Genomic DNA, 22,648 nt, shown 5'->3' on the forward strand with positions numbered 1-22,648 from the left:
TTTAATTATATCAGTGCATCTAGGAAAAGGGTTTGGAGAATGCTGTCCCAGGAGGCAGAAGATAGTAAGTCAGAAAACTGAAGCCTCCGATTTCTGTAAGCATGAGAAAATTTCCCATCAAGAAGCAACAGACCTAGGTCTGAAGTCAAATTTACTGTTGTGCGTCTTTGGACAGATCACCTGACTGCTCCGAGGCGCAGCTGGTTGGTACAGAATGAGAGTGATACCCCCTTCCTTGATGCCATCAGCAATAAGCTCAGCGCCTAGCTGAATAACAGCACTTACCTTACTGTCACTATGGCGTCAACCAGTCACCAGCAACCCCACCTTCTCCTTTCCAGTGGAGCCATCAGCCCTTGAGGACAGGTGGAGTCCTATTTCCTACAGTATGAGTGCCCTGCATTTCATTTGGGGAGCACTTTGGGTGGGGTTCAAAAAATATTGATTTGATACACTCCTATCAAGTTTATCAATAATGCTTTCTACTTTATTCGATTTAATGTTAAAATTATTCAAGTAAATGGCCATTTTTATTACTGTAAAAGTAGCATTATAAGATATAAATAGCTTTCCTACATCAACAGATACTCAATGAATGCATGAATAAATCAAAACATGAATAAAATAGTTGGATGGGTAGGTGGACAGATGAAGGGTGGATGGATGGATGGAAGTAAGGAGGCATGACAGATTCAAGGAATATTTTTAATTCAGTTTCCACATTTAAGTAATTTAGAGAAACTGGGGGTTTTTCATTTCCATTTCCAACTGCAAAATGAATGTGCAAGAATAAGAGTATTTACTACAATAGGTATTTCCTTGAGAGATCAAAATATTTCATTGTTATCCACGTAAGTAGTAACTGAGGCTTTTGTGTCAACAGATTCAGAACATACTTGTCTAAATGTCACTAGGAATTTGTTAATATTTGGACTCCTAAAAATGTTGACAGTCACATCAACATTGGCATATAGTCAAAAAACAGTTTTATAATTGAAAAATATTATTCATTCAGTCTAGAGATGGGTTCTCTTAACTCTTTGTCATGACATGTTAACATATCTCTGCCTTCCAGGCTTAGGGGCATTAAATGAGGAGTGATATTTTGTGGTGGAGCTAGAGCCTGACTCCTCAGTAACCCACCGATAATCTGTTGTATTTTGATTTCACAATTTGTGACAGTATCAAGTGCCATGATGCAACTTTCAGATACACTGTTTTAGGTAAGGGGAAAGCGCTGGGTTCTCAGAAAAACCTTTCACACAGTGACCAGTGATGCAAATATCATGGAAGGCAGAAAGCACATTTTGCCCGTGAACAATCTATGTATTCTTTACCTCAAAGTTTTGTAAAAAGCTATTGTTGCTGTTTAGTCACTGAGTCATTTTCGACTCTTTGTGACCAACTCTTTTCTCGCCTCTTTCCCGGGCAAGAATACTAGAGTGGATTGCCATTTTCTTCTCCAGGGGATCTTCCAGACCCAGGGATAAAACCCACATCTCCTGCATTGGCAGGCGATTCTTTGCCACTGAGATCCAGCCTGGGATCCAGCTACTAAGTTTCCATAAATTAGGAACCTGAACATCAGAGTATAGTTCAAGGAAAAATGAGTGCCCAAGACAAGACAGTGCTAAGATTACACATTAAGGTATTTAGGGAAATTATTGTTTGGGGTCAAAATCACATTGAAAATGCTTGGTAATACCTCATTCCCTTGAAACAAAGTCTAGTAGCTGGACAAATCTTTCCAGAACATTCCTAATCAGAAACTTTTCTTTACGTTCCCCCATCTAAACTATCTAAGTTAGCTTTCGGGTTTTGGTCCTCAGTAAAGGGGGGCGGGGAATAAAAAGATGTTGATACAGAGGGTGTAAATCCCATGCCATCTGGTTCTGTTGCTGACAGTTCTCACCTCTGTCACACCAGGATTTACAAAGCAATTTTTAGGATGAAGTTGCTTCAACCTCCACTACTTGTTTGGCATCCCACACTCTCCTTTTCAGATCTCAGACGCTGTGCTGTTGTAAGTGGATGGCAGTGTCCAGGGCTGTTATTGCAAGAAGAATATTCACAGAGCACAGACATGGGAAACTGAATCAGACACCACAGTCATTTGCTTATGAAACACTGGGAAACACTCAGGCCTATTATTTACTCAGAATAAATCTCATCAGCCATCCTTGGACAAAAATCAAGTCTTTGTTAACATGTGTGTATGCAATAACTTGATTAACCTATGAATTCCTGTCTAATTAGTACTTATCATGAAGGACTCATAAACCAGTGTTGTATCTTTATTTATACTAGGATAATTTTCTGTGTGCATTTGAATTTCTAATGATCTTGTAGTGAAATCAGTAACTGACTGGTAATTATACTAATTCCCAGCTTTTCACACTACTGGTAACTAGAATAATAATTAAGCCACAGATAATCCCTGACTGGTACCTTATTTTTGGCTTGCCAATTCCTAATCTTCCAGCTAATTTTCAAGAGTATACAAATCCCGTTCGCCTTAAAGAAGTGGTGGATTATTCTGCAGAGATGATGATGAATAGGAAATGGCAGAAAGGTCACAGAATGAGTGAGAGATAAGACTCCTGTCAAATGAGAGTAGCCTGCATTGCTTAGGAATTATGCGGACTCCCAAGAAACATTTCTAATTGTCACCCATTGTGAAACAATTTTTCTTTCTTATGGCATCAAATAAATGGGGACTGCTCTTCAGCAAAGCAGCCCCAGGTTGCTGCTACTTTCCTATAAATTGTCTGAATACATGAATTAATTAAGGGAGTAGGAGGAACATATGCAGTTTCCACACTTTGGGACTCCTGTTGAGGCTCTCCCCTTGCATATCTATCACCCTTGTCACTTATCCAGTTCCCCTCCATACTTCTAATCAAAAGAACCTCCTAGAAGATGATTTATTTCCACCAAGAGCCAGCATACTGCTTAGCAACTAAGTAGCACTCAGTAAATAGAGGGTACTATTATTTGTTGTTATTATTACTGTCATTACTATTATTATTATTTTGCCCCTGTGTCTACTTTGTCAGGCTATGACTCTATTAGAGCATATGACAGATGAATAAAATATGAGGGTATCTTCAGTAATCAGAAAGTAACAGTGACATTAAACATTTCTCACCAATGAGAAGAGAGCAAGTAGAATGGAAGAAACATGGCAAAGTGAATAAAAATAACACAGTGGTGAAGACAGAAAAGGGAAACTCATGTCCTGGAGGGACGATGGGGCTTTATGGGAAGAAGACAAAATGGATCACAGCGGAGTGGCCAGTGCCCCACATCACACGTGCTGATAAACCCTGAGGTCATGGCTTCAGCTGCTCTATGCTGCCTTATATCCTCCCCTGAATCAGAAGTCTCCCAGTCCACAAGAAAATGAAGCAGCGTGGATAGAGTTGCTGTGGTCAGAGTTCACTGTGATCTGTCCATGTCTGCACCTGTCTGCTCGGTGCCCAGGGCATATCAGCTGTTAAATGCATCTACCTCTAGAAACAGGATTTGTAGTGCATTCTCAAAGAGTATTTATCACTGGCCAAATCTAAAAAGATTCCTCTATTCATTTCATGAATATGTTCATTTGTTAATTATTATTTACTGACTGCTTGTTATAAAACAGCCTTGTGCTGGGCACTTGGGTGTAGAACAAACTTGAACATAGGCTCTGTCTTCAAGATGCTCCCAAACCAAGGGGTTAGGGCAGTGGATATAAATTGTGTCTTGGCAGGCACAACATTAGGTAGACCTAGATCAATGACAATTCTGTTTTCGGTGTCTAAATCTGTTGCTCTGGTTCCTTTCATTTTCCTGCACAACCTAGCATGAAGGAAAGTATGCTTTTGTTGTTTGTTCTTCCGTGCATGCACCGAGTTCTTAAGAGCTAATGCACCATATCCAGGCATATTTCTTTCCTTCTTTGCCAACAATTCTACAGACTTCCACGGTCATCCCAGACTGTGAGCTCTAAAAATGAAAGGAGAACTACATGAAGTCACCAAAGGCGGACAGAAATCAGTATGTCACTACATGAGGACAGCTGTGATTGGTGGGCAGTTCTCCAATTTCATGACAATAGAAATGTTTCATCTTGTGTAATGTTTTATCCAACAGCCTATTAAGACACTCTGTGTGCAACTAAAAGAGTCCCTCCTCTGTCATCAGCAAGTGCATCATAAAAGCACTTAAAGAAGATCATCTAGGGAGGCTCATAAATCGGGTCAACATTTCCCAAATACATCATAAACAAGACTGCCCAGCTACTATCTTATGTTGATTTAAACAGTAAATTTTAGTTATTTTGATACTTGCTTACTAGCTGTAATTCTAACACTGTTTTAGTGGTTAGTGTGTATCTAACACATCCCTCTCCCTTTTCTTTTTTTTTCTTATAATGAAACTCTTTTCCTTTGAAAACTATGTCTTTCTTATCCCAGTGCTTGTCACTAGATAGAGCTGATTTCAGCCCTTTGCTGGAGGGAAAAATCTCATAAGTAAGGCTGATCCAATTAAAATCAGGAGCCACTGAGCAACAGGCTGTCTGGTCCAAGAGGCTCTCCATGAGGGCCCGGAGTTGCCAGGGGCCACCTGTGCTACACAGGGAGTCTACAGAACAAAAGAATCAACACGGAGGGAAGCAGAGCCAAAAAATACCAAGAAAGATAAACTGCTTATGAAACTGGCTAAGCCAGTGGTTCCAGTAGTTTGGGTTCTCAGGGAGCAAAGACTGCTGCTGCTGCTGTTGCTAAGTCACTTCAGTCGTGTCCGACTCTGTGGGACCCCATAGACGGCAGCCCACCAGGCTCCCCCTCCCTGGGATTCTCCAGGCAAGAACACTGGAGTGGGCTGCCATTTTATTCTCCAATGAGTGAAAGTGAAAAGTGAAAGTGAAGTCGCTCAATCATGTCCAACTCGTAGTGACCCCGTGGACTGCAGCCCACCAGGCTCCTCCCTCCATGGAATTTTCTAGGCAAGAGTACTGGAGCGGGGTGCCATTGCCTTCTCTGGAGCAGACTAGAGTCTGGGATAAAAGATTTTGATTAATGATCAAAACCTGTGAATACAAGGAGGCAGGAGCAGGATCTGAGATCAGAAAGAAGTCAAATTGGGGTCATCCAAAAAAGTCACGGTCATCCTGGCAGGTAGCTCTGGATTGAGCACTGCTCACCAGGACTGCCCAGTGTTAACAGGCAGAAATGGCTGACCACAAGACACCCTCCTCTTGTTCAGACACCAGATGCAGGCAGCACCTGAAGGGTGAGACCATAGGCAAGTGGCTCCTGCAGCCAAGGAGACTGGGAAGGAGCTGGGAGCAGGAGCCCACTGGCTGACCCCACCACCCACAGTGAGGCAGCGAGGTGTTCTGGGTGGCACATCTCCACGTTAACCACACGGCTCTATAGAGAGCACGTGATCAACCCAGTTACATGAGCCAGTAAAACTCCCTGTTTTCTTCAAGTCAGTTTGGGATCAGTTGCTTTTCTTGCTAATCAAGAAAATCTATGCTTCCCTTCAAAGTCAAAGATCTGATGGAACTTCATGATGTCAGCAAAATATATACTGCTGAATTAGACTGGGGAGCCCAATTTAAACTCATACTCACCAACACATGGGCAGGCAAGGCAGATAAGCCCCAAATTTGCAGTGTGCAGCTGACTCAGACATTTCAAATGATCAGATACTGAAGACGGGGAATGTCTATTCTACTGGGCTGAAGGTTTTCTGATTTAAACTGCCAAGTCACCAAAGGGCCACAAGGACTGGCTCAGATGTCATGAAACAAATGAAGTTTAGCATATTTTCATTTGAATAAGTTTTACTCTCATGGGAAGAAGACTTTTCAGTTTCCCCTCTGGTCAGGAGCACGAGAGGAAAATCCAACCAGCACTCCAGGCTCTTAACAGGGAGCAGGGCATATTAAATTATTTTCATATGTGCAGAAGATCATTTTCACTCTTGTAGCTATTTCATTAAGCTCCTGAATTTTCAGCAATATTTCAATTTATACCAATGTAGCATAAAATTTGCAATTTCAATACCTCAATAAAAATGATGTGAATATATAAACATATTTCATTTTCAATACATACTACATATATATCAAGAGGTCCAACAGTATATATCAATAATCATGTATAAGTGTGTGTGTATGAGGCAGGGGGGAGAGACAGAAAGAAAGAGAGAGGGAAAGAGAGGAAAAAAACCCAGAGACACTGATTTATGTCATGGTCTAAAACTGATTAACAAATGATAATAGTGTAAGGATGAAGCATTGTTCAGCACCATTAGGTAACTGAAATGAATTTGATCTTGCCTGCCTTTAGATCTTTTTTGTTGGAATGAGTAAATCATGTTTGTAAACTCCTCTAGATAGACAATGTTTTACTGAGTTTCTTATATTCCAACTCAGCTGGCAGAATACAATGCTTGGATTATCAAGTTTCTCAAGGTAATTTATGGAAGCAATAAGAGCACATATGCTGTGGGTCTTGCCCTGAAACTTATTTAATAAATATAAGAAGCAAAAACATAGCACTTGTTACCTCCAGAGTGTGGCGGGGGGCCGCAGAGCAGGACGACTCCCTGGCCTTCACGCACTGACACTGTACTTCTCATTTTGGTTTTAAAATTTTCAAGATCTGATTCGAAAACAAAACAAAACAGGATTTCAGAAAGGACCATAAATTTAAAATGTTCGCACAAGAGACATTCTTTTTTAGGAAAATTAAAAAAAAAAAAAATCCCTTCTCAGGAACCTTAGGAGAACTTTCAGCATTTGCTTTGAGAAGGAAAATTTGGATTTTGATTTCTTTATTAATGTTTCTAGAAATTCAGTAATAAAAATAAAACTATACTCACTAACCCTGTAAATTAAATTCACATATTTCTTTTTATTTATAGTGAAAAAATACAAACTGTTTTCATCATTGCCCACATAATTATTTTTAAGTATTTAATAAAGTGATTAAGGCAAAAACTATTTTGATCACCAGTGATTATTTTTGAAAACCATTTGATTTCTTCTAATAATAATCCAGAATAGCAAATTCTAATTCATATTCTCCAGCTTATAGCATGGAGAATATTTATGGGCTTCATTTTGAACAAAGCTTAACACTATGAGGAAAGAAAAGAAAAATCTGTTTCTTTAAACTCTGATTAAAAAAAAAAACACTGTGCATTCCACAGTTAATACACCATGAGGTGTCACTCTCTGTACCAGAACAATTGCACTGTCAATTTGTGAAAGAATATACTTACTTCATAGCTTTTAAGGGTTGATATAAATTGCCTATGTGGTGATTATGAAAAGTAAGGCAGAGCATGAATTTTAAGGTACAACTTCAAAAATTTCAGCTTTGCCTTGAAAAATGCAAAAACCCAAACAACCACCTTCAAATTGATAAAACTACAAACTGTAGACACACATGAATATTCTAAGCACTGTAAATCAACACATCAAAGGGAAATAAGAAGACCTACGTTATTTCATTTCATTGTTACTAAAAATAGTATTAAATTGTTAGATTATAAACATGGAATAAAACAATCAGCAAAACTCATCATATGCGTGACTATAAAAGGAGAAAACAGAGTGTCCATGGATTTATTCAGAATTTACCCTACAAAAATTATATAACACAGCATTATATCACCTTAAATCTATAACCAAAAGCAGTATTATTAAAACAGTAAGGCTCTTGAAATGTAACTGAGTTGAAACTGCAATACTGAAGTGTTTTCCAAAGACTAGATAGACGAGTAATCCTGACAGATTACATATACAACCCCAAACCCAAGTCAAAGTTTCATATGGTTCAATCTTGACAAGAACAAGGCCTGTCTAGGATCAAAATAAATAGGAAGTGATGCCAGAAATGATTTGGTAGAAACTTTTAAGATTTTTCTTCCTGTCTCCTAATTCTTGCAAACATTATTCTGAAGCCTCCAAAGCCAGATTTCAGGAAACCAACATGATAAGGAGCATCTAAAAAGAACTAGAACTAGGATCAAAGCTGAATGTGAATTTCAGAAAGAGGATGGATTACTGGTTGCCAGTGTTTAGGGAAGTTGGGGGCAGGACTACGGGAGTGGTTATAAAAGGGCATTGTGTGGGTTCTCGACCATGAATGGATATACAAACTACATGTGATACAACTGTATAAAACTAAATACACAGACACACACAAAATAAGTATACATACAATTGGGGAAATCTGAAATAAAAATCAAAGATAGAGACTTCCTTGACAGTCCAGTGGTTGACTCCACGCTTCCAGAGCAGGGGGTGTATGTTTGATCCCTGGTCAAGGAACTAAGATATCACAACAAAGATAAAACCCACCTCTCCACATCTTCTACTTTCTTTCGCCTTCTTCCACACCACCTACAGGCGGCAAGTGGCTCACCTTGACTGCCCTTCTGGCCACGCGCTGTGCAGCTCTAAGACATTCCAAGTTCTAATCACACCCTGGAGACAGAAACTCCCAAGCTGACATTAAAGGCATGAACGTAGAGCCAGGAAAGATACACTCCTTATTCTGATTGCTTGCTCTGTGAATATGCACATGGACCATTCTTGGTGTATGAAACAGTCCACCCTGATACATGTTAACTTTCTATACAGGGTCAGGTTTTCTAAGGGCTGCTCACACACTTCACTTTCAAGTTGATCTCACCACACCAGAAGAGAGGAAGATGAGGCCACAAGATGGCAGCCGTGCACACAGCGAAGGGTGAGCGGAGACTCTGATTTCCTCCGACACTCACGTGCTCAGCTTGGAGTCTGAGTCTACTGGCTACATATCACTGATGCTGGTTTCTCTACGCGGATTCATCCAGGCAGGCTATCAAGCAGGATATGCAAAATGTCATATAGTATAACTGCAGGGCTACAGTACACAAATCTACCTCTGTAGGACTTAAAATCAACCAAAGAATGCTTACCGTTTCCCAACAAGAAGCACTTGTTTCTTGAGCATCAAGGTGTGTTCAGCTAAGCGAAATGAGAAACATCACGTACAATATGGTAGGGACAGAAAATAAAATAAAATCTGCACTGGTAAGGTCTACTACGGTGGGATGGATGTTACAGAATGGCCTATACATTTTTGACCAAAGAATTCTGTATAGATCGTGTTATGGGACATGCTGGAAAATGTCATATGTTGAAGTGGATATACATATGTGCAGTTGGCTATGTCATAAATACAAAAAAGATGACAATAAGAGATGTCAAGGTTAAAAAAAAAAAAAATCCCCCTAAGAGGATTAAGATGGAACATACAAGTAGCAATAAATCTGAAACTGTGGCCAGCTGACTAAATGGTCCTAAAGTTTAAAAATTTAGAGCTCAGTCTCAAAACACCTTGTGATCACTTGCAATTAGAACACGAGAAACTAATAAAATCAGCATCACTGAAAACTGCATGTGAGCTTTACTACTTGTATAACACAACCCTACTGTATTCTATGAGGTGAAGTGTTGTTTTTTCAATTAAATGCAAACTACTGTCTAGTAGTGATAGTTCAATTGCAAATGTAATACAGATATTAGCAATGTAATAGCTTTCTACACATAATTCCTTAAATTTCTTTAATGTTTAATATTGAAATGCTTAATGGTTTATAGTTACCAAATGAAATCATTACCTGAACAGTGTCAATGACAAGATTGCTTTTGAAGGAATCAGAAAGCTTCCAGTAAGAGAAGTCATGCGTGTTTGTAAAAAAGCTAGGGGAAAAAAAACACAATGAACACACCCAAAAAGACAATAAAGATCAAGACTGCAGCTCAGTGAAGGTTTCTGTCTGACTCTCTCTGATACCAGATGTTATAAATAAAGAAGAATCTCATGCAATGATCCAGCTTCCATGATCACAGGTATAATTTCAATTAGCTGAAAAATCTCAGTAAAGGAAGCCCTACTACAAAAAGAAAAAGAAAACTAGGGTTCTCAGGATGATCACGACTTTTCCTTTTTCCTGACAGAAGCTGAAGCCTCCGGAAGGCAGCCCAAATTCTCATATAACACAGAACCCACTGACTCTCAATCATCAGCAGTATCAGCAAGACATAAACTTAACCATTATCTCCTGCTCTATATTCCGACCTCCAGATTTAAAGCGTCTCCTCCTCTTTTGTTCCCTTTCCTACTTAACACGTTAGTCAAATTCTCAAAATGTTTAATCAACAATGAAGTTACTAAGGGAAAATTCTATCATGGCAGGCAATATGTATGTCCTAGGAAAATAAGTGTTTCCTTCTGTAAAAACAATGGCTTGCTCAACGAAGTCAATAGTATCTTAATTTTTCTTCCCCAAAAGCAGAGCCCAGAAAGACTTGAGTGACTGAGTGTATATGGATAATTTTCTCAGGAGGTAACACAAAGAGTCTGAGGTGAATAAAAAAGGGATGGAGGAAAAAATCATTACATGGCACATGATTTACTACAGTCAATGAGGGCTTGATTCTACACGAACCTCTGTTAAGTGTACAGAATGCCTCCTAGAACTGTCAGTTTGAAAGATGGGTGGGGAAGGGGGGTTCATCCTTGGTTGTCCAATGATTAGGACTTCCCCTTCCAATGCATGGGATATGGGTTTAATTCTCGGTTGGGGAGCTAAGATTCCATACACCTCACAGCCCCCCAAAAATAAATAAATAAATAAAAATATAAAAAATATATAAAATATAAAAAAAAAAAAAAACCATGAAAGAGAGGCAATATTGTTCAGTTCAGTCGCTCAGTCATGTCTGATTCTTTGCAACCTATGAATTGCAACACGCCAGGCCTCACCAGCTCCCGGAGTTCACCCAAACCCATGTCCATTGAGTCAGTGATACCATCCAACCATCTCATCCTCTGTTGTCCCGTTCTCCTCCTGCCCTCAATCTTTCCCAGCATCAGGGTCTTTTCAAATGAGTCAGCTCTTTCCATCAGTGGCCAAAGTACTGAAGTCTCAGCTTCAACATCAGTCCTTCCAATGAACACCCAGGGCTGATCTCCTTTAGGATGGACTGGTTGGATCTCCTTGCAGTCCAAGGGACTCTCAAGGGTTTTCTCCAACACCACAGTTAAAAAGCATCAAATCTTTGGTGCTCAGCTTTCTTTCTAGTCCAACTCTCACATCCATACATGACTACTGGAAAAACCATAGCCTTGACTAGATGGACCTTTGTAGGCAAAGTAATGTCTCTGGTTTTTAATATTCTGTCTAGGATGGACATAACTTTCCGTCCAAAGAGTAAACATCTTTTAATTTCAGGCTGCAATCACCATCTGCAGTGATTTTGGAGCCCCAAAAATACAGTCAGCCACTGTTTCCCCATCTATTTGCCATGAAGTGATGGGACCAGACGCTATGATCTCAGTTTTCTGAATGTTGAGCTTTAAACCAACTTTTTCACCTTCCTCTTTCACTTTCATCAAGATGCTCTTTAGTTCTTCACTTTCTGCTATAAGGGTGGTGTCATCCGCATATCTGAGGTTATTGATATTTCTCCCGGCATCTTGATTCAGACCCCAGCATTTCTCATGATGTACTCTGCATATAAGTTAAATAAGTAGGGTGACAATATACAGCCTTGACGTACTCCTTTTCCTATTTGGAACCAACCTGTTGGTCCATGTCCAGTTCTAACTTGCTTCCTGACCTGCATACAGGTTTCTCAAGAGGCAGGTCAGGTGGTCTAGTATTCCCATCTCTTTCAAAATTTTCCACAGTTTATTGTGATCCACACAGTTAAAGGCTTTGGCATAGTCAATAAAGCAGAAGTAGATGTTATTCTGGAACTCTCTTGCTTTTTCAATGTTCTAGCAGATGTTGGCAATTTGATCTCTGCTTCTTCTGCTTTTTCTAAATCCAGCTTGAACATCTGGAAGTTCTCGGTTCACGTATTGCTGAAGCCTGGCTTGGAGAATTTTGAGCATTACTTTGCTAGTGTGTGAGATGAGTACAATTGTGTGGTAGTTTGAGCGTTCTTTGGCATTGCCTTTCTTTGAGATTGGAAAGAAAACTGACCTTTTCCAGTCCTGTGGCCACTGCTGAGTTTTCCAAATTTGCTGGCATACTGAGTGCAGCATTTTGAAAGCATCATCTTTCAGGATTTGAAATAGCTCAACTGGAATTCCATCACCTCCACTAGCTTTGTTCGTAGTGATGCTTCCTAAGGTCTGCTTGACTTCCCATTCCAGGATGTCTGGCTCTAAGTGAGTGATCACACCATAGCGATTATCTGGGTCATGAAGATCTTTTTTGTACAGTTCTTCTGTATATTCTTACCACGTCCTCTTAATATCTTCTGCTTTTGTTAGGTCCATATATTTCTGACCTTTATTGAGCCCATCTTTGCATGAAATGTTCCCTTGGTATCTCTAATTTTCTTGAAGAGATCTCTAGTCTTTCCCATTCTGTTGTTTTCTTTGATTTCTTTGCACTGATCGCCAAGAAAGGCTTTCTTATCTCTCCTTTCTATTCTCTGGAACTCTGCATTCAGAAGGGGATATCTTTCCTTTTCTCCTTTGCTTTTCGCTTCTCTTCTTTTCACAGCTATTTGTAAGGCTTCCTCTGACAGCCATTTTGCCTTTTCGCTTTTCTTTTTCTTGGGGATGGTCTTGATCCTGGCCTCCTGTACAATGTCACAAACCTCCATCCATAGTTCATCAGGCACTGTGTCTATCTGATCTAGTCCCTTAAATCTATTTCTCACTTCCACTGTATAATCATAAGGGATTTGATTTAGGTCATACCTGAATGGTCTAGTGGTTTTCCCTACTTTCTTCAATTTAAGTCTGAATTTGGCAGTAAGGAGTTCATGATCTGAACCACAGTCACCTCCCGGTCTTGTTTTTGCTGACTGTATAGAGCTTCTCCATCTCTGGCTGCAAAGAATATAATCAATCTGATTTCGGTGTTGGCCATCTGGTGATGTCCATGTGTAGACTCTTCTCTTGTATTGTTGGAAGAGGGTGTTTGCTATGACCAGTGTGTTCTCTTTGCAAAATTCTATTAGCCTTTGCCCTGCACCATTTTGTACTCCAAGGCCAAATTTGCCTGTTACTCCAGGTGTTTCCTGACTTCCTACTTTTGCATTCCAGTCCCCTATAATGAAAAGGATATCTATTTTGGGTGTTAGTTCTAAAAGGTCTTGTAGGTCTTCAGAGAATTGTTCAAGTTCAGCTTCTTCAGTGTTACTGGTTGGGGCATAATTCAATAAATACTTTAAAAGTGGTCCACATCAAAAACCAAAAAAACCTTTAATCAAAAAGAAAGATGGGAGTCTGGAGTATTTGAATGCAGGTTTTCAACCTTAATAGTGAAAGGTTTTCCCTAGGAGCAATACTTCCCCTACAGGCATCAGAGTTCTCCCTGTGAACTTTCATGGAACTATCTGTCTTACCCACACTGCACATTAATCAGAGGTGGGCAGAGTGGATGTAATATATTTTGGGGGTACCAAAATGTCTACTGCAAACAGATTTCATACTTAAAGCCCTGACTTTTTAGAGGTTTTAAAGTAGGTTCATATTGTAAGTTTCTTAGCAGACTTAAATATTTTAAATCTGCTTAGGAAACAGAGAAGCACTTCATAACACCTTAACATCTTCAGGAAGTTTTTTTGTTTTCTAAACACACTTGGAATATTGGCACAACTGCTGAACTCTAAGCACCTATAAACACATTACAAGACCTTTCCACACAGGTAATCCACAGTTCAGCTTCCTCTGTCTCCCATCACCCCATTGCTCCAGCACTCCCAACTCTCAGTCACATACACTGAAAACACAAACTACTTGGATGCCCACAAGCATAAACATGCTTGTTCAATCATGCAATGGTGCTCCTACTCCTTCATTGACATTGTACTTTCATTCATCTTCAAAATCAGCTTCATTCACACCCTCTTATTGAAACTCTTGAAATTACTTCCATCCTTTTATGTCAGTATTTTCTATACTTTTCTTTTTTTCTATTTTGTTCTCCTATTCTAGGGGCTCCAATAAGATTAGAGCATTGTCACTTTCATCTTGATAGCTCTAGGCTATTGCATATTTGCTGGCACTGTATGGGTCATCAATAGTTGTTTGAAATGAGTTAAATTATCTTTGCATCCATCATGTACTTTTCCTTGGAATCTATGCTGGGTCCCCCCACCAGAGTTAAATCCTGTATGCCTGGGTTGCATTTTTAAACTTACTACCATGAAATTTAGGAAAAGAACACAAGACTGAGCACACCAGGGATCCTGTCTCTGCTCTAGGATAACCCAGGTCTGCGAGCCTGGAGGAGTTATTACTTGATTGGTCTATTGTTGTTGTTGTCATTGTTCAGTTGCTCAATTGTGTCCAACACTTTGTGACTCCAATGGACTGCATCACACCAGGCTTCCCTGTCCTTCAGCATCTCCCAGAGCTTGCTCAAACCCATGTCCATTGAGTCAATTACGCACCCAACCATCTCATCCTCTGTTGTCCTCTTCTCCTACCTTCAATTTTTCCCAGTATCAGCGTCTTTTCCAAAGAGTTGGCTCTTCGCATCAGGTGGCCAAAGTATTGGTCTTCAGCATCAGCATCAGTCCTTCCAATAAATATTCAGGGTTGATTTCCTTTAGGATTGATTGGTTTAATCTCCAGGCAGTCCAAGGGACTCTCAAGAGTCTTCTCCAACACCACAGTTTGAAAGCATCCATTCTTCAGAGCTCAGCTTTCTTTATGGTCCAAATCTGACATCTATACATGACTACTGGAAAAATCATAGCTTTGACTAGACAGACCTTTGTTGTCAAAGTAATGTCTCTGCTTTTTAGTATGCTCTCTAGGTTGGTCATAGCTTTTCTTCCAAGGAGCTACCGTCTTTTAATTTCATAGCTGCAGTCACCATCTGCAGTGATTTTGGAGCCCAAGAAAATAAAATCTGTCACTGTTTCCACTGTTTTCCCACCTATTTGCCATTAAGTGATGGGACCAGATGCCACAATCTTCATTTTTTGAATGTTGAGTTTTAAGCCAGCTTTTTCACTCTCCTCTTTTACTTTCATCAAGAGGCTCTTTAGTTCTTCTCTGCTTTCTGCCATAAGGGTGGTGTCATCTGCATATCTGAAGTTACTGATAATTCTCCTGGCAATCTTGATTCCAGCTTGTGCTTCATATAAATTAAATAAGCAGGGTGACAGACAATATATAGCCTTTACATACTTTTTTGCCAATCTGGAACCAGTCTGTTGTTCCATCTCCAGTTCTAACTGTTGCGTCTTGACATGCATATTGGTTTTGCAGGATGTGGGTACAGTGGTCTGGTATTCCCACTTCTTTAAGAATTTTCGAAAGTTTGTTGTGATCCACACAGACAAAGGCTTTAGCATAGTCATTGAAGCACAGGCAAATTTTTTTTTCTGGAATTCTCTTGCTTTTTCTATGATCCAACGGATACTTGCAATTTGATCTCTGGTTCCTCTGCCTTTACTAAATCCAGCTTGATCAACTGGGAATTCTCAGTTCCTGTACTATTGAAGCCTGGCTTGGATGATTTTGAGCATTACTTTGCAAGTGTGTTAGATGAGTGCAATTTTGTGGTAGTCTGAACATTCTTTGGCATTTCCTATCTTTGGGATTAGTCTGTGCCTCCCAGTTTTTCATTTGTAAACTGTGAACAACACCTGCACTCTGAACCTCACAGGGCTTTTTGAGAGGGAACTCCAGCATCACAGGCCTGCAAACTCAGAAAAATAAAAAGAATTCTAGAATTCAAGACTCCCTTATTCCTTTTGAGTCTCTTCCCCACCCCCGCCACTGCCCACTATTCCAGCACTTATATATTTTAAATTATCCAATAACAATCTAAGATGTTCATAATTATTTTAATGTTCACAATCAGAAAGCTTGATGAGGTACCCAAGGCAATAGCTCTCATTCTTCTAGATCCTGAAAGCAGGCGCCAGAGCAGAAATCACAGGAGGGCTTATTCTTGCGGCATCCTGTCCATCAAAGTGTATGGAAATTGCTGGTGCAGTCATATTGCTGTTTTGGTTTTGGTTTTGCATTTTCTTTTTTTCAATTGAAGGACAAGTGCTCTATAATATTGTGTTGGCAACACAACATGAATTAGCCACAGGTATACATATGTCCTCTCCCTCTCTGCTTTTACAACTATCTGTAGTTCAGTCTCTTTCATCATCTATGATTTCAAACATGCAAAGATCATGCATACAAAAGCAAAATACATTTTCCAATAACTCTCAAGCTCCACTTTTCTTAAATAAGTTCCCTTTCCCACTGACCACCTCTTTGTTTCCTTCCACTTTTTAACTTGGGTTAAACTCAAGGCTGTATCCTCAAGAGTCAGACAAACCCAGCCACAAATCCCTTTCCTGAAACTGCCTGACCTACGGTAGATTCCTTCACTTGTTGATCCACAGTTTCATCATCTGTAAATTGAGGATAATAATAGAAATTATCTCTGCTATTGTCGTGAGGAAGAAATAAGATATGCTATACCATTTACTTAAAACAGTGTGTAACATAGAAATGTTCAAAAGCGATAACTATCATTTTTCTTCACATTCTCTCAGAATTCTTGATGCTTCTACCACTGTATCCATATCAATGCTGTGCTGATCAAAATTTTGATTCAAAACATGCATTTTCTGCTTGCCTCTGGATACATTTTGGAAATCTAAATGCCATCTTAGAGTCAACATTTCATTTTCCTATTCTTACAGTGGCCGCTACAAAACCCTACAACTTCTGTACTGTATTGTTACTAAGACTCCCATGTAATTTGCCACTTGGAATTCCTACATTTGTTTGACTCATTCAATTTTATCATGTTAATTGTTTTGCTAAGTTCATCCTCTTTCTTCCCATTTTTCTCTAATTTCTCACTACTACCATTTAAATTTTATTGGAAAATTTTTAGAATGCAAATTCACCTGGAGTATACAAAGGATATGGCCCCAATATGCCATGTCTGTCTTTTAATTCTCAGCATCCCCACTGTCATAATATGCTCTATCAAAACTCACTAAATTGATACATGAAGGGATTAATGGATGGATGGATTTACAAGGCTGTGTGACAGAATTTTGTGGAATTGAGCTCATTAATTTTCACAAAAGCTCCATTTAAAGGTAATATTTTTCCATTTTCCAAAAAAGCTGTGGCTCAAAGCAGTTATGGACTTTGACAAAGGTGACACAGTAAGTGATAGAGCCACTTACAATGATTTCAAATCCAGTTCTTTTTATCTTTATACCATGTGAGAAGTTCATCTAACCTTTGGGCTGGTCTCCCCACCTGTGGTCTCGCCCTTCTCATCAATCCATCTATGTGCCCACAGAGTTGAGTTCAGCTTTCTTCATAAAACACATTTCCAGTTTTTAATACCTGCTCAAAATTTTACATCAATCTGTCATTGCCGAGATGATGAAGTCCATTTTCTTGTTCTAACATTCAGCCATTCATTCAACAGACATGTTTATATTCATAAATATATGTGTGTGTATTGTATGCATGTGTGAAATATGTACCTGTTTTCTAGCTATTGAGACAAGAGAGCTGCTTTGTCATTCAGAGTATTTCTGATTTTAAATATTACTTATTCCCCATCCTTCTCCTTTCAACTTATGTTGGGCTTCAGCGATTGACTGGTCAGATCTCCTTGCAGTCCAAGGGAGGCTCAAGCATCTCCTCCAACACCACAGTTCAAAAGCATTAATTCTTCGGCGCTCAGCTTTCTTTATAATCCAACTCTCACATCCGTACATGACTACTGGAAAAACCATAGCTTTGACTAGATGGACCTTTGTTAGCAAAGTAATGTCTCTGCTTTATAGTATGCTATCTAGGTTTGTCATAGCTTTTCTTCCAAGGAGCTACTGTCTTTTAATTTCAAGGCTGTAGTCACCATCTGCAGTGATTTTGGAGCCCAAGAAAATAAAGTCTGTCACTGTTTCCATTCTTTCCCCATCTATTTGCCATGAAGTGATGGGACCAGATGTCATGATCTTAGTTTTCTGAAGGATGAGTTTTAAGCCAGCTTTTTCACTCTCCTGTTTCACTTTCATCAAGAGGCACTTTAGTTCTTCTCTACTTTCTGCCATAAGGGTGGTGTCATCTGCATATCTAAGGTTATTGATATTTCTCCCAGCAATCTTGGTTTCAGCTTGTACTTCATCCAACCCGGCATTTCACATGATGTACTCTGCATATAAGTTAAATAGGCAGGGTGACAAAAGACAGCCTTGACGTACTCCTTTCCCAATTTGGAACCAGTCTGTTGTTCCATGTCCAGTCCTAACTGTTGCTTCTTGACCTGCATACAGATCTCTCAGGAGGCAGGTAAGTGGGTCTGGTATTCCCATTTCTTTAAGAATTTTCCACAGTTTGTTGTGATCCACACAGTCAAATTTGGCATAGTCGATAAAGCAGAAGATGTTTTTCTTGAACTCTCTTGCTGTTTCTATGATATAACGGATGTTGGCAATTTGATCTCTGGCTCTTCTGCCTTTTCTACATCTATCTTGAACAGCTAGAATTTAGTGAATTTAGTTCACTTAGTGTTGAAGCCTGACTTAGAGAATTTTAAGCACTACTTTACTAGCATGTGAGATAAGTGCAATTGTGCAATAGTCTGAACATTCTTTGTCATTGCCTTTCTTTGGGATTGGAATGAAAACTGACCTTTTCCAGTCCTGTGGCCACTGCTGAGTTTTCCAAATTTGCTGGCATATTGAGGGCAGCACTTAAATAGCATCATCTTGGTCCAGTTAAAAATACTCATCCTTTGTGACAGAAGAGTTCTCAGATAATTCTGAACTATACAGTAATTGTGTTTTAGATTAGTGCTCTCACAAGACTAAGGATTTTAGTCAGGCCCTCCTCCACCTGCTCTTTTTGCTTTCCAGAGACCTCAAAGTGCACCTATCCAGCACAAATTGCTTCCACTCAAGCAGTATGATTTACCCCCTCTAAGATAGATACTGTCCTCTTTCAAGAGCACACAGAATGCTTGTACCTAGTAGCTACTTGCTAGCATGCCTTTCTGCTTCCACCAGGTGAACGGCTTATATTTGTTAACAGAACTGATCACCCTTGCTACATTTCTTTGTTGTTGTTGAAATTAAATTACTAATGAAACACTAAAACAGTTGATGGAATAAGTGTATGATAAAATGGGACTCTTGCTTATAAAGAGAATTTTTAATTTTTGAAAAACTCACTCTTTCCCCAAGATTGATGCTAAAATAGATGGAATCCATGTTGCAAAATACCATAGAAGTTTATAAATACAAGATAAAAATCTTTAGACTATTTCCATACTCAGGTTTCTTAAGAAATATTTTTAAAATTATCACTCAAATTCAAAGAAAAAGAATAGCTGGAAATCATAGCAGATTCATAAGAGGTATGGTTTATGCAAATAATACAATGAATACCTTTCATCAAAGAATAGTGCTTGGCACTACATTAAAAACTAAAAACAAAAAGCAGAAGACATATATAGACTCATATTTGAAGCAGAAATAAAATTTTTATAATAAACAGATACTTTTTCTTTAAATGATTATCTATTTTAATTTATTTAGGAATTTTTCAACTAATAGTCCAACTACTGGTCCTTACTATATCAATGCCCCCTATGTATTTGGGGGAAAGTAAATGTTGGATTTTTAAATCAAACGAGAAAAATTATGATGTTTTTGATACTGACAGTTCTACTCTTCTAGTACATTAAATCTAAGAAAAAGAAAAGCAAAAAACTGTTCCCAGTTGACTGTGGATATTAATTTCACCTATAATACTATATTTTAAAACATGAACAGTTTAATGTAAACAGAAGAGTAATATAAATCTTACTTTCTGAAAATTTTTTCTTCTTATGCTTCATGTATACTTTAAAAAGCTAGCTTTGTCATTAAAACCACATTTAAAAAATTATGTGGCAATATTATAAATCATGTTCCTTTTCTGTGAAACTACGACCTCCAGGTATGGCAGAGGTTTGAGATAATTCAGAAAATCTGCATGAGAACCATCTTTTAAAAGGCAATTTGATTTTTACAGGGCCATAGAAGCCAGTGTTCTTATACAAAATAGTACCAAACACAGAAAACTATTTTCAAGACTTTTTAAAAATGTTATATTTCAAAAACATCATTGGGTGTGTCATAGAGGAATTCTAATGATTAGTTATACAAAGATGTGCTTGATCTTTTCACTTAGAAACATCTACTTGCCAATTTGGAAATAAAAAGATCACATAAAATGACAATATTCTGAAAATCGGAACAAATCACATAATTTCAATGCAGTTATCTTAATAATATCTGAAACATTTTAAAAAAGCTTTTCAACAGTTTAGATTAAAATGGCTTACTGACTTCTTCAGCAAAGAATCTAAGTTAGATTTCTGTCAGCGTCTCTGCTACTAAAATAAGTTTTGTGGTTTTAGACAGTTTTCTCAAACTCTTTGATAAGCAGATTCTTCTCAAAAATGCAGATAATATGATCTGTGTTAGAAGTCTGCTGAGAGGATTATATGAGAAAACAAATACAAAATTCTTGGAACTTATTAGGTGCTCAAGTAAGTATTAGCAAGCTGCTTCCCCTCCCCAAAAAAGGATAAATTCTACATACTCATCAGCCCAGACCTGCAGCATTCAAGCCCAGCTAAAAGTTTCCTTTCTCCTTTGAAGATTTTAACAATATTCCAATTTATCTATACTTAGTCTCTTGCTTTTAACAGGCATGTGTCTCTCTCCAGGAACATAATAAATTTCTACTGTTTTCTCCCTGCAGTTAGTAGAGTAGTTGCTAAGTAGTATTTATTGAAATTCAACACATGAAGTGAATTTTTAAAAAGCTCCTGTTATTTGCTAAATTGGCTGAGTCACTGAGACTGTTTATACATTTCATGGAACAGTTGCCATTAAGACACATGTGATTTTAGCAATGAATATATAGTGTTACATGATATGCTTATTTCTATCCATTATAGGAATAAAGAAAAATAAAAATAGTGACTGAAGAACAATCTATTACAGGAATAAAGAAAAATAAAAATAAATTAGCATAATGCAATAACCCTCCAACATTATAAGAAAAAAATATCAAATACTGAATCCTTACCCTTATTTATAAATAGCTTATTTTTTTTAATGATTCACTCAGCAGCACATTTTCAGACTAATAGCAAGGCTCACAGGTGATAAGAACTCCTGTGGTCTGGCATTTAAAGATCACCTTTTTTTACACAGAAAGAAGCTAATTAGGTTTATTTTTCTTTAATTGTATGAACACTTCATACTGTCAATTTTCATCAAAGTGAGAAAGAGAGAGAGACATCAAAGATTAGTTAGGGAGTGTCTCAAAAAAAATACTTAATTCAAGTTAAATGAAGACTGCTTTCTAAAGAATCAAAATTACTTGCATGTGCACCAACCTCTTGATGTTGACACATTTTATCGCATGATTCTCAAAAACAATATGTGAGACAGGCAATGCATATATCATTATTCCCAATTTCTACAAAAGCAAGCCAAGTCCAAGAGAGGTTAGATTTTACCCAAAGTCACACTTCTAATTAAGTATCAGGGCCAGACAGATGACATATCCTCTGATTTCTAACTTGGAGAAAAAAGGAGGAATATCACATCCAAATTAACGTTTAAGCTTCCGATTCCTTTTCAGTCTTTAGAAATTCTACCAAAGAAAACTGAAATGGATAATTTACAAGTCCTATAAGGTATGCTCATTCTTTCAATTGTTCATTCAATTCTTCAACAAATGTTACTATGTGCCAACAAGACATTGAAGAAGATGTGCTCGCCCTTCGGGACCTTGCCAACTCACTTTTTAACCATGCAGTGCCTTGGTTTTCCCTCTCAAAACAAGGAGGGATAACACCCACCCAGGAATCCCTTGGGGTTTGATACAATGATCAAAGGTGATGATCAATGAAACAGATTTCAAAGTGTAAATGATAGGAACATATTTAGCTGTAAATACGACCATTTGTCATCAATCTCTTGATCTTATGTACTTTCTGTTTCTTCGAAGTCACTATACAATATTGTAGAATGTACTTACTGTTTCCTCATTTACTGTCTATCCATCCCTCAATCCTGGGTAGAAAGTAAACTTTACAAAAACTAAAGCCTTTCTTCTGCTTAATTTTAATAGTAGGCATACAGAACAGTGTTTTGGATATATTATGGGGCAAGTATATAAATTAATGTTATCATAGGATTACAATAAAAAATCTCATTCTCCACGCCCCTATATTAACAACACATGTAAACTAATTCATGTATGTTGCTGCAAGATTGAGAATACCTTAGATCATTACCTCATGCACAGCTGACGTCTGTTGTTCTGCTGTGTATCTCCTGAATGATTAAGTTAAAGCTTACAAAGCAAAATAGCTATAAAAAAAATCTCCCTCAAAATATCATTGTGAAATCTAAAGTTATGCACGTATTTCTCCTTAATTTTCATACTGGTCAGACTTACTGTGTTGTGCACATCAATTGCAAAACTTATATAAACAAACAAATGTATATAATTTAAAATAGGAAATAATAAAAATCTACACGATTCATGTTGAGGTTTGACAGAAAACAGCAAAA

At 38.2% G+C, this 22,648-nt stretch overlaps 1 protein-coding gene across 1 annotated transcript in view; it reads right to left on the reverse strand.

Moving 5' to 3' along the window:
• Positions 1 to 22,648, reverse strand: part of CNTN3 (contactin 3) — a 395,354-nt gene that overhangs the window by 182,594 nt on the left and 190,112 nt on the right. The window contains exon 6 of the mRNA XM_043443181.1: positions 6,564 to 6,659. Within this exon, the coding sequence (XP_043299116.1) occupies positions 6,564 to 6,659 (96 nt within the window). The remainder of the gene's footprint in view (positions 1 to 6,563; positions 6,660 to 22,648) is intronic.

Source organism: Cervus canadensis, chromosome 22 (assembly GCF_019320065.1).
Source record: "Cervus canadensis isolate Bull #8, Minnesota chromosome 22, ASM1932006v1, whole genome shotgun sequence".
NCBI lineage: Eukaryota > Metazoa > Chordata > Mammalia > Artiodactyla > Cervidae > Cervus > Cervus canadensis.